Source organism: Apteryx mantelli, chromosome 1, assembly GCF_036417845.1.
Source record: "Apteryx mantelli isolate bAptMan1 chromosome 1, bAptMan1.hap1, whole genome shotgun sequence".
NCBI classification, from domain to species: domain Eukaryota; kingdom Metazoa; phylum Chordata; class Aves; order Apterygiformes; family Apterygidae; genus Apteryx; species Apteryx mantelli.
Window position 1 is genome coordinate 74,371,651 of NC_089978.1, and position 12,019 is coordinate 74,383,669.

General features: G+C 46.0%; 2 protein-coding genes across 4 annotated transcripts in view; both read left to right on the top strand.

Moving 5' to 3' along the window:
• Window positions 1-2,083, top strand: part of GCC2 (GRIP and coiled-coil domain containing 2) — a 35,675-nt gene extending 33,592 nt beyond the window's left edge. Inside the window, exon 24 of the transcript XR_010883977.1 lies at window positions 1,365-2,083. The gene's annotated coding sequence lies outside the window, so the exon portion shown is untranslated. The remainder of the gene's footprint in view (window positions 1-1,364) is intronic.
• A 3,318-nt stretch (window positions 2,084-5,401) lies between these two features.
• LIMS1 (LIM zinc finger domain containing 1) overlaps window positions 5,402-12,019 on the top strand; it is an 82,105-nt gene continuing 75,487 nt past the window's right edge. Inside the window, exons 1-2 of one of the 3 annotated variants that reach the window (XM_067295152.1) lie at window positions 5,430-5,497; window positions 8,499-8,610. Coding sequence is in view for 1 of the 3 variants with exons in the window: in XM_067295144.1 (XP_067151245.1) it covers window positions 5,466-5,497 (32 nt within the window). In the remaining 2 variants the exon portion in view is untranslated. Of the gene's footprint in view, window positions 5,498-5,616; window positions 5,638-8,498; window positions 8,611-12,019 lie in introns of those variants that run through there. The other 2 variants (XM_067295144.1, XM_067295160.1) reach the window with 2 other exon arrangements.

The window sequence follows — 12,019 nt, forward strand, 5'->3', positions numbered from 1 at the left end:
TGCAGAAGGCCAACCATATCATTTTGACTTTTAGTATCTAAATATTTATATAGAATAGTTAATACCTCCCATTGTGACTACTCACAAGATTTACTTAAATTTGCAACCACAGCAATCTGCATTAGGCTGCCAACCTTTGCACGCAGACAGACGGGTGTTCAGTCAGCGCCACAGGCAGGGCGCTACAGCCTCTGGGAGGGCAGAGAGAGAAGCAGATGGAAGCAATAAAACCTTAAAACAGCTCCTGCTGTTTATGTGGTGACTCTGTGTCAGTGCTCTAACACCCCTACCAGCCTTTCTTGCGGAAACTAGGTAAACCAGTTGTTTGCAGAGAGTTAGGTAAGGGATGGTGGATATATCATACATTTCCTGCAGGAGGATAGATTTTTGTAATGTTCTGTGGAGGATGGAAATTGCACTGACAAAGGGCTTTAAGCAGAAAAATTGCATACTTACGTTACATTGAGTTATGAGTTGTTTTTTCCCTTCTACTTATCCCAACAGCGGAAGTTAGCCAGCTATTTGACTGCCTCCTGTGCTTCCTGACTCTTGAGACACATTTTCTCTATTTGCAGGACTTCAGAATCCTGGTTTTAGCAAAAGTCTCCAAATAATCATACAAAGGAGTAGACATTGTGAATGGGCTAGCAGAAAGACTTGCAGTCCTGGCCTTTTATCTTTGAGTGGAGCACAAACTGTTGGTATTTGCATATGTAGTTTTAATTGATTCCATCAAATTGTCACCCCTAAGCAATGACTTTTTTTCATTGGTGGTACCATGGATCTTGTGATACATAGAAACGCCTGTGCTAAAATAATGGTCTTTATGTGATAGAAAAGGAAGGGGTTTGTTAGCAGGATTTGCCATCAGATGTGTTCCCCAGCTTTTCTAGATGAACAGTGATGGCTTTGAAAGACTATTTCTGATGGGTGGGTTAGGAATTTGGGATGGTTCAGAGGGTAATTTATTTTTTATGATGGGTGGAGCATAATGAGAATAGCATGACAAATAGAAAGGATAACTGTGTGTACTAAATAAACTCTTTTTACAGCTTTATGTATTGATGTAGAACTAGCTTTCAGTTTGGAATAGACACCTTGAACTTTTTTTTTTTAAAGCATCACTAACAATAAACATTTGCTGGCAATTCTCCACATTCTTCTGTTACATGCAGGTTGTATACAAGTTTAAATAAAAATGTAGGCATAACATCATGATGACTAAAAGCCACTGCTACTTTTGAAAATACCATAGGAACTTTGGCTTTATCTGTAGCTGTTAGTATTTCCATCCAATTACTCACTTTGTCATGAAGCAGAAATTTTTACTGTTAAATACAGAATTTTAATGATCACTTTTGCAGATTTTTGAAACTGATCTACAAAACTGATATCCCCGTTCTTGTACTGTCCCTCTCCATCCTCCAAGAAAAGGTGAAGCTAAATATACTGAAGTGTCTAACATGCATGAAGCAGAATTTCACAGAGTTGCTGAGGTTGGAAGGGAGCTTTGGAGATCGTCTGGTCCAACCCCCCTGCTCAAGGAGGCTCACCTGGAGGAGGTTGCCCAGGACCATGTCTGGGTTTTGAATATCTCTGAGGATGGAGACTCCACAACCTCTCTGGGCAACCTGTTCCCATGTTTAACCCAATACTCCAGCGGGATCCAGCACTCGAGATGTGGCCTCACCAGGGCTGAATAGAGGGGAAGGGTCACCTCCCTCGACCTCCTAACGCAGCCCTGGATGGTGTTGGCCGCCTTTGCTACGAGGGTACATTGCCGGCTCGTGTTCAACCGGCTGTCCACCAGGACACTCGGGGCCTTTTCTGCAAAGCTACTTTTCCAGCTGGTCAGCCTGCAGCCTGTACTGGAGCATGGGGTTATTCCTCCCCAGGTGCAGGACTTGGCATTTCCCTTTGTTGAACTTCATGAGGTTCCTGTCAGCCATTTCTCCAGCCTGGCCAGGTCCCTCTGGCAGCACAACCATCTGGTGTATCAACCACTCCTCTCAGTTTTGTTTTCCCAAATTTGATTTTGCTTTAATAAGTAAGTCAAAATGATCACTAAAACAAGCCTGTTCATATTCTGAGTAAGCTATATGCTATTTAAAAAAATAGCAAAAAATATTTTATAGAGATCAAATAGTGGTCAAAGTTTGTTTGTTTCTACAAATGAGCTGTGAAAAAAGTATTAATGCTGAGCAGGAATGTGAAACCTAAATAATTTGTGAATTGTGAATTCATTAAAGGTGTTGCTAGGAATGTTCAGCTGAATGTCCTGTGCTCAAAAATTATTCATACTTAAATGGTCAGAAGACATTCAAGGATGCCTTTGCTGCTGCTTTAGCTTCATAGCTTTGAAGGTATGAGATGAAGAACACTGACACTGTTTACAGTTGAAATCCATTGATTATATTAAGATAACAAATGTGTAGCTTCTGTGTTAACAGGCACTCAGAGTCAATAACAGCATGAAGAAGAATAGCATCTGCAGTTTCATGAAGTTCTGAGAAAAAGCAAAAGCTAGAACAAATATGGCAATCTGAAGTTGAGAGCAGACAGGACCCCAGGTAGTAAATCCTAAATTAGGACTTTTTTGCTTGACAGCCTCTGTCTTTCTAGACAGAAGCCTTTACATAAGGAAGATCTACCGAAAGCCATACTGCAGCTAAAGAGATAGTGAAGATTATGCAGTGATATTTAATTTTTCAGTGCCTGGGTTCCTATTTACTCTAAGTTTCTACATATCATTATGACAAAATCGTAAAATACTTTTCAGGTAATGAAAAAGAACTTAATGTAAAGATAGTGATGCATGTAATCACAGCTGTCACCCTACTGCTGAGACAGGCCATTGAATTCTTTCACCAAGCAGCGTCTTTCTTGTCTGCCTCTCCAGTAACCTTTCCTTCCTCACTTCTTCCCCAGGCCTATAGTAACGGTCTTGTTTCTTCGATGTCAGAAATGCTGATAATCTGTGTAGCTCTGAATGCATGGAGATTCAACATGGTCATTTCTGTGACTGTTTTTAGAGTACCCGCATAGTACTACATGTTGGCATTTTAACAATAATGGAAGAAGAGCACTTAAAGTGCTCTGGAGACAGAACACCATAAGAATATGTCTAATTAAAGCTGAAAAAATTGCATTAGAAGGAAATGGTCACAGCCTCTCATTATATTGGACTGGAATGGGTGACATCTTTCCCTTCGAGTTCGTGGTGTTTGTGAATTCTATTAAATCATTTGCCAGAGTACTCTGGACTAAATTTTACAAGTTAATTAGAATGCCAGAATGCTCTGATATCATGTTATGGAGATTATTAGGAATCGGGATTACTAATGCAGGGGAAAACAAAATGAAAATGGCAATCAGACCCCAAAGTCAAGAGGCAAATTCTCTGTAAAGTGCAGAGGCTTGGGAGCCAATCACTGAAACTGAATTGCTACATTCCCTTGGTACAGCACTTTCCAAAGCTGTCAGTACTATGTGTCTGGCACACATACCTGTTTGGAGGGGGCTCTCATGCTCTTCGTAAATGCCTTTGTTACTCTGAGATTACATTGCTAGTGCATTATGCTTTAGGGCTGTCATCTTTAAAGTCACTGGCAAACACAGTGCAAAATTCACTTGCTATTAAATCTATTAATGTACTTTCTAAAGGAAGCACCATAAAAGCTGTGCTCATTGATGTGCCCTGGCTGTTAATTGATTTCTTGGGGTTTGCTGCCCTTTCAGTCCCACGTGTACTACCATATGGGGCGAGTAAAGCTCTGCCCAGGTGCCTTCCTCTGTCAGGCTGTGCTGGCCAGAGACGGCGCTCTTCCTCGGCGCTCGGCAGCTGGGTGGCTGCCCCCAGCGGCTCCCTACGAGGAGCCGTGATGTGGGAGACCCCCAACTCGCTTCAATCAAAGTGAGGTTAATTAAAGACATTCATGAAGCTGCCTACAAGTAAAGTGGCGGACTGCCCAAAGTTGATTAGAAAAAGCCCTAAGGGCATTAATACTTTCAGCTGGCACAGAATGAGTACTTATCTATATAGATGATATAAGGAAGCCCTGCTGACAGACTCATTAAAATGAGTGCTTTTTTTTTTTTTTGGCATATCATCCCTTTCCTTTTCCAAACTATATAGCTTATTTTGCTCTTTGTACAGAAATGCAGTCTCTGCCATGCTAATGTTTTGCTATGTTTGGCTTCCTAAATGTGGCAAGCAAAACTGAGCCCTGCCAAGGAGCAAACAAACAACAAGCCAGCAGTTTAATGCTGCTGTCTTCCTTTAAAACTGTAGTACTGTCCAGAACCAAACCTGCTTATCGCGCAGCAATCAAACCTCTTCAGGGAATCATTCCACAACATTTAGATTCTTTTCCTGGTTAATGACAGATACTGAAATAGATGTACTTCACGTACACATAATTCAAATTATTCTTTCTGATGTGTAATCATTTGTACCTGCCCGCATTGATTTTCACCTGCCTAACATATTCCCCAACTGTCTTCTCCTCTTAGAGATTTCTTTTTATCTTGGCAATCAAATACTACCAGCTTTTCATTTTATCACGCCAGTTCCTTGTTCTGATTTAAGGATGGTAATGGGCAGTGATACAAATAGCTTAGTTATCCTGCTTTTTTTATAATAGACTGTTCTAATTTGCTCATAATATTCTGAAACTTGAATGGTTTAGAATGAGATTATTTCAGTCCAAGTAAAGCAGGGCAGCTCTGAAGGATACTTACTGGTGTTTGCTTTCTAAAGAAGGCAGCTCAGCTCGAGTGAGGTGCTGGCCTTTCCCCACATGATCACTCTTTAGTGCTGTTCATTTTAAAAATAACGTTGATAAAAATGGGATTTTGCTCTAGCAAATACTCACCGAGGCATATTTGGTGTCTTTGGATAAGACAATAGCTCTATTTCAGGAAGTAGTGCCGTACTATGAAAGCACATATAAGAAATAGACAGCAAAAATACTTGGAATTGTTTTAATAGGAATTTTTTGTTCTGGAAAAACAGCACTGAACACTAACATCTCATGCACGGTTCATTTGCCTGGCTTTCCTTCCGACACCCCCCAGCCGCGCGCTTCCTGAAGCGCCCGCGGAACGCGCCAACAATCCGGCTCCGCGGATTGATTCCGCGCTGATTAAACAACCCCCCGGGGCACGTTGAGCGCAGCGATTCGGGGCGGCAGCTGCACTTCCCGGGAACCCACGCGCAGGTCCTTTGTACAGCATGAAAAAATAAATAGGAAAAAAAATAAAAAAGCGGGGGGGGGGAGGGAAGTGTGTAAGCCCACTCGGGCCCCGCCGCCGGGCGTGGCGGAACGGCCGGAGGGCGCCCCCCGGCGGGGGCGGCAGCGGCGGGGCGGTGCCGGCGGCGACGGCGGCCGCCCCGCGCCATTACGCGCCCCACGTGGCTCCTCCTCGCCTCGCCGCGGCGGGCGGGAGCAGCGGCTGCCGGCGGGATGCTGGGGGTGGTGGCGGGGATGACCAACAGGTAGGAAGCCCGCGGGGAGCTGCCCGATCCGCGCTCGCCCGCGCTGCCCGCTCGCCGAGGGCGGCTGCCACCGTGGCCCGCGCTCCCGCCGAGGGCGGCGCTTTGTCTCCGCGCCGCGCCGGCCCGGCCGCTGTCACCAGGTGCTGCCCGCTCGCTCGAACCCCCCCCCCCCCCCCCGCCCCAGCGAAGGAAACTTCCGCGGGGGATAGCGGGGGCGTCAGCGCCCCCCGCGCGGGGAGCGCGCCGCTTGCGCCCCGCCGCGCAGCGCCGAGGGGCTGCAGGGGGACAGCCGGGGTGTGTGTGCGGGGGGTTAAAATGTGGTGTAAAACGCGGTGTTTTGGTCTTCTCGGCAGCGCGTGCTCCGCGGGGCGCGGGCTGGCGCGCGGGGCCGGTGCCCTCGAGGAGGGCTTGAGTGTGGGTCCGCGCGGAAGAGGTGCGCCGCGGTGTTACCCAGTTACGCTGGATTTCCACTTTAAATGGGAACTTTTCCTCTCTTGTCAAGCAGCCGGTTTTGTGCTCTGCCACCACCAAGTGACAGCGACCCGCCAAATGATAGCAGCTGCTATGGTGGATGTGCCTCCCTTCTCAGGTCATGTTTTAGCGTTAGGGTTGCAGGCACACGGGGAGCAGGGGACCCTGCTTGCGTCTTCATTACAGGAAACGGGGAGTAAAACGGAAAATTCTCTCTTTTAACTGAGAATGGGGATGGGTTTAGTGCTCTTTCCGTTAAAAGGCATCCTTTCCTAAGGGAATTTGTTGTTTTAAGACTGTGGTACTAAATGACCTTGTGTATGTATGGGGTGAGCTTGATGCAAGTAATTTTATGCACATCTTACAACTAGTTACTAGTTGTATCTTAGGGAAAGTTTAATGGTGATGGGTTATGGAAAGCAACGCTGTTATGCTAGTTGCCCAGTATTTCAAGTGTTTCTTGGGAAGAAATATCCCAAATTAAAGGACTCTGCAAGTGTTGTGCTAATATATTGGAATCCATTTGCTTCTGGGGGGTGAGGGAAGGGAAATGAGTGATTTAGTATCTGATCCCCAGGTTGGTGGTGGCCTGGGCCCACAGGTCCAGAGCAACTGCTGGAATGCAGACTTAAGACTAAAGACTGCCTTATCTTTCCCATGGCTGATTTCTGTTGCGTTTTCCTCCAACACTGGACCACACCTTTAGAGAAAACCTACTGCAGCAACAGTCTAAGTCAAGCTAAATCAGGGCTGCCATGGTACCACCTTCTGCTGGCGGGGGGCATAGCAGTGTGCTGAGCTGGCTGCGTTCTCAGTATCAGCATGCTGATGTTCGTGCAGCAAGTGGTGCAGTGCTGGGGCAGGGAAGGAGGGGAAAGACCTGGCCGAGCAAGGGGCAGGAACTTGCCAGGCCTAACCTAGCTTAGTTTTGGCTACTGTGGAGCCACGCTCCAAGAAAAGAGATCATTTGCTTCCCATGTCCAGGTTTACTAAGGCAACTTTTTTTTTCTTCAGTTATTCTGACACCCACTTGTTTTCTTAGTGGGTTGTAGGAGCTTCCTAGCCAGGCTATCCTTCTGTATTTTGGAAAGCTGCTAAACTGACAGTGCTGCAAGTGTCAGCTGCTGCCCATGAAGCGAGGATGCATGCGTTGCTCGGTCCCGCGCAGGTGCTTCAGCACCGGCAGGGAGCCTGCCTCGCCGGGTAAATAGAGCAGTTACATATCTGGCACCTACCCTGCTGAAGCTGTCGGTGAGCAGGCCAGCTGTGCTGCTGGTACACGCTCACCAGGATGTGAATGAGGCTGGCTACACCCCTGGCATGGTTAGAAGTTTTGGAACAAAGTCAGCTTAGAGCTTACACGTGCCAAAACTTGCCAAAATGAGCTCAGCCGAGCTTTATGGTGGGAGCACAGAGGTACCGGGGAGGAGGTTTCTTCGGTGCGAAGCAAACGCGGTGAGTCCCACAGCGGGAAAGCCGGCAGCTGGCACATCCATGGCCAGCGCTGGACCTGGGGCTGCGGGGGCAGAGCCCCTGCCCAGGGTGCAGGCTGCCCCAGCAGAAACATTGAGCCGAGCCGAGCTGAGCCCGCTGCCCTGGGTGAGCAAACCTGGCCGTGCCTCTGGGAGTGAGAGCCTGGCGTCCTGTTGCTGGCAATGTGCTACGAATATGAACTAGGGGCATGGAAATGACTGGACATGGGGCCTGTTGCCTGAAGTGACAGGTCCCCTCTGTGCCTCTCTGCTCCTGTGTAGTGAGCAACTTGTCATATAAGGGCCTGGGGATCTGCAGCCTTGGCGCTCTGGTCAGCGAGGGGAAGCTGCAAGTGCGATGGTGGGTCGCGTTAGGATTTTGTGTCTGAGTGTGTCACCCTAACTCAATAGGGACTGTGGGGGCACAGACAGGCAAGAGCATGGGGAGCTTCCCAGGTAGCACTTTTGGGCATGCACGTGAAAAGTACTGGGTCACGCAGTATTAGCTGCCAGGGTCCTGTTGTAACTGTGTTTTGCCAGAGCTTTGAGTTGCCAGATCAAAGCAGAGTGGTGGTGGGGGGGGTTGTTTTGGATTTTTTTTTGTTTTGTTTTGTTTTGTTTTGTTTTTTAAGTATTGATTCTCGCAGAAGTGTGGCTAGAGGGAGTGGCGGGGAGCTGCTGACACTTGCAGGGAGCTCTGCTAGCCAGACTGGAGGGATGCAGCGGGCCAGAGCTCGCGGAGGTGTCTCCTGCAGGGAGAGCTGGTTGGGAGGTTTTCTGGCAAAGGGATTTTTCTGTAGATAATCCCAATTCGTTGCGATCAAAACAAAGCTAAGGGGCAAGGTTTGTGCAAAATAAATTTTTGATTTGGTAGAATGTGAGGGGAGGAAATTCAAGATTGGTGCATTTTCTTGTTTTGACTCTGAACAAAAAAAGCACTAGAAATGCAAATGTTTCATTCAAAACAACTTTTTAAACAAATATAAGCTGATCTCAAAAGCTTCCACATACTGAAACTCCCAAGTGATTTCAGGTCCTGCCTTTTTGTTCTGATTTAGGGAGTTAACATAATCTGAGTTTTGGGGAAGAAAAAGAAAAGGAAAACAAGCATGATTTGAGGTCTCTGTCCAGATTCTGTACGTGGACTAGGATCAGACATGTGGTGAGCAGGTATGCATATAGGATTCTTTATTGTTCTAAGGAATGTTTGCTCTGAAATATTGTGTGTGGGGGGGTTGTTTTTGTTTTTTAACTCTTTCACTTTACGGAGGATTTCTAAACTGTGATTGTTGCCATTGTTTTTGTTTTGCAACTCGCAGTCTGACCTGAAGGCCTGTTACCCAAGGGTGCTGGGGTCTGGAGCTCAGTGTCAGGGTGGGAGAGTGGACGGTAGCCTAAGGTCTGTTGCTGGGAAGAGGGTTTTGGCCAGGGAGATATGTGCAGTTTGCCCAGTAACTACGACAGTGCTGGGGAGCAATCTGTCTTTCAGGATTGTTGACTGTGCTTCTTGGTGCTGATAACTAGTTGGTGTAATGTTTGCTCATTATATGAACATCCTCATATTGAGTCAAAAGAACCCAGATTTCAACATCTGAATGCAAGACGCAGTTGTGTGTCATTTGGGTTGAGAGTGCATGAGTTGTTGGGGGGCAGGGAAAGAGGAAGAAGGAACCACAGGTTGAAGCTTTTTTGACCAGTTTTTCCAGCTGGTTGTGCTGAATTCATCTTGAGGTATTATTGTTGCAATAAGTTTCTCATGGCACTCAGAGAAAAATATTAGTTTGCAATTCAGAGCAGTTATTATCTTAAGCATTTATAGTTTTCTAATGCAAAAAAAAAAAGCTTTTCTTACAGTAGTTAATACAGGCCAACATGCAATAAAATACTGAACAAAGAGAGCCCCTCTGTATTCAAAGAATAACTGTACTTTAAAAACCAATATAGACTCATTTGGTTTATAGATCTCGCTCCACTGTAAAGTAGACTGTGAAGCTGAAAACTGTAAGTACTTTAGAGCATTCGCTTTTGAATGCATTGATAAGGGACTCCATAACTAAGCTCTGTGTGATACTGCAGTAAAATTGCAATTGTAACCCACAGGTCTCTTTCTTTGAACTGGCTCCATATAGTTACTGCCAGGGAACCATTAGTGGCCTGTAATATACTGAGGATAGGTTGCATGGTTAACACAGTCTTTTTCAAGTTGCAATAAAATATTTATTATCAAAGCACTTAAGGCAAGCTTTTCAGCTCTTGCCGTTGTGGTTTCGCGCTGAGTCTGTCACATTCAACATCCTGATTCGTCTGTGTTTTGTTCTCTTCCAAATCCCACTTGAAGGTTTCTCACACCATAGTTAATGCGTCTCTTAATATTTTTCAATGCAGAGACACTTTAAATATTTTCCGTGTTAAAAGCAGCTTGATTGTTGGAGGAGAAGTTACTTATGTAAGGTCTTTCCATTGTGGCAAGTGCTGTTGACAAGGAAAATCGAAATGACAGCTATGTTTTGATAGCTGAAGTCTTATATTGTATAAGCCATCCATAGTATGAATAATCAAATTACCATGTACGTGGTCTTTTGTTCTTGTCATTTTAGTGATCTGTTACAGTATGCCTCACAGTTACAACTGGAAGGAGAGAAGCTCTGGTGTTGAGGCAGAAATGTGCATTAAAGGAATGAAAGGATAGGAACATTTTAATTCAATTTGACAATGCAAGAAAACATAACATGGAACTGTAGCCTGAAGTAAAGACTTCTTTTCAAATTAGGACTCTCCTTTGCAGCTACTTCAACATTTCCCCTTTCTGAAGGTTCAAACTCTTCATAAAAATGCTTACTTGCATTTTTTTTTAAGCAGATAGAAAAGACCTGTCTGTGAAAACAGTCAAGGTACTGTAATTTGGCTGGTTTTGTGTACCTCTACAATTCTTTATGTAAAAGAGCTTAATTAAATTTGTTTCATCAACTGCAGATGTTGGTGGGTTCCACTGGGCAGAAATTGGTGGTTGGTCTAGTGACAAACTATTTATAGGCCAAGTGAACCTCTTGTCTGCAATCTGAAAACTTGTTCCTTTTGCACTAAGAAGTACATAAATGGCATGTTTTTGAGTATCATAAAGGTGCCTGAATAGTAAGTCCTTATTACTGCCCCCTCAATGCATGAAAATAGTATTACAACAGGGCCATCACTCAGGGTGAAGTTTTATGCTCTGTATTTTTCATGGTAATTGTTTTTCCTTACATTTTAAATAAGAAGTCCTTGAATTCAGGCACTGATCATCCTTTCTTCATCACTTTTTACCACATTAAAAAAACACCAGCCACCTCTACAGAATTTCATAAGGAGATGAATGTTAAGTCAACTTGGTGCATTGGTTGGATTTAGGGTTGTGTTAATCACTGCTTGCATTAAACAGCTGAAGAACTGAGAACACATATGTAGATGGACTTTTGATTGATGAAACCTAAACTGATGGGAACAGTAGAGTTAAAATCTTTGGGTTTATTGTTGATGTCATGAATGGGAAGCTGGTGTGGATAATCTGAGTATCTAAGACAGTCTAATGATTTTTAGGAATGTTTCCTGGGTGGTGTGAGCAGTAAGAAGTTGTTACGCTTAGATTAATAAGAGTTTTCTGTATTACTATGTTGTCGTAGCATAGCAGAGGGCACTGGGGAAAGACCCCAGCAAAGCAATACAGTAACTTTGGCGAATATTTGGGAGCCACGTGGTAGAGTGGCTCCCATCCAGACCCCACGCTGGCATGACACAGCTGTGAGATCAATGTGGGGAGGAAAGACTGCATGGACAAATAGCTGAAAATCTGCTCTCGGGAAGAAAGGGGACCTTGACTCTTTACAAGGGCTCTGAAGAACAGGCGGACCAAGAGAGGTCTTCCCTAAATCTAGGTAACGTGGGCTGTGTGGAGAGGCTGGAATGTGTTTAGATGGAATTAGTGTTTTTAATGGACTGCTTTTGGTCTGTGCGAGCCTCCTTGATGACTAGCGACTGCCGTACAGCCCTGAGAGGAGATGGGAATTGAGGTATCGAACCTGAGTGAGGCCAGTAGAGCTAGCAGCGCTCGCTGCCAGGGCAGCGCAGCCCCAAACTTGCTCTGGCAATGGAAGAACAACATGGTGTGTGACCCGCGGCAGGAGTGGAAGCAGTGACTGGCTGCAGATGTGCTGCAGCCCGGCTGCCCTCCCGGTGAGCCGCGCTGGGATATCGTGTGGATGCAGCAGGGGCAGGCCCCGTGTTACACCGGAGGGCGAATTGCAAGCCGGGAGAGCAAATGGGGGTCTGCCAGGTTGAGGTCAGCAGCGTGACCGGGAGCGAGGCAGGTTTCGGGTGGTGCTGGGCTGTCCCAGGGCTTGGGAGCGGTAATGGGACAGGAGCTTGCCGCGGAGGTGGTAGCAGGAGCTGCTGCTGTGGAGGGACGAGGCACCGGCTGCCTCTTGGAGGGGCAGCGGCCCTGAGTGCTCACTTGGTTTCTCCTGGCACACTCGACCTCCAATTTGGGAATGAAAAATACAGTTTGGCACGCCCCGCTGGAAAGCCTGCCAGCCAGCGCGGTAAG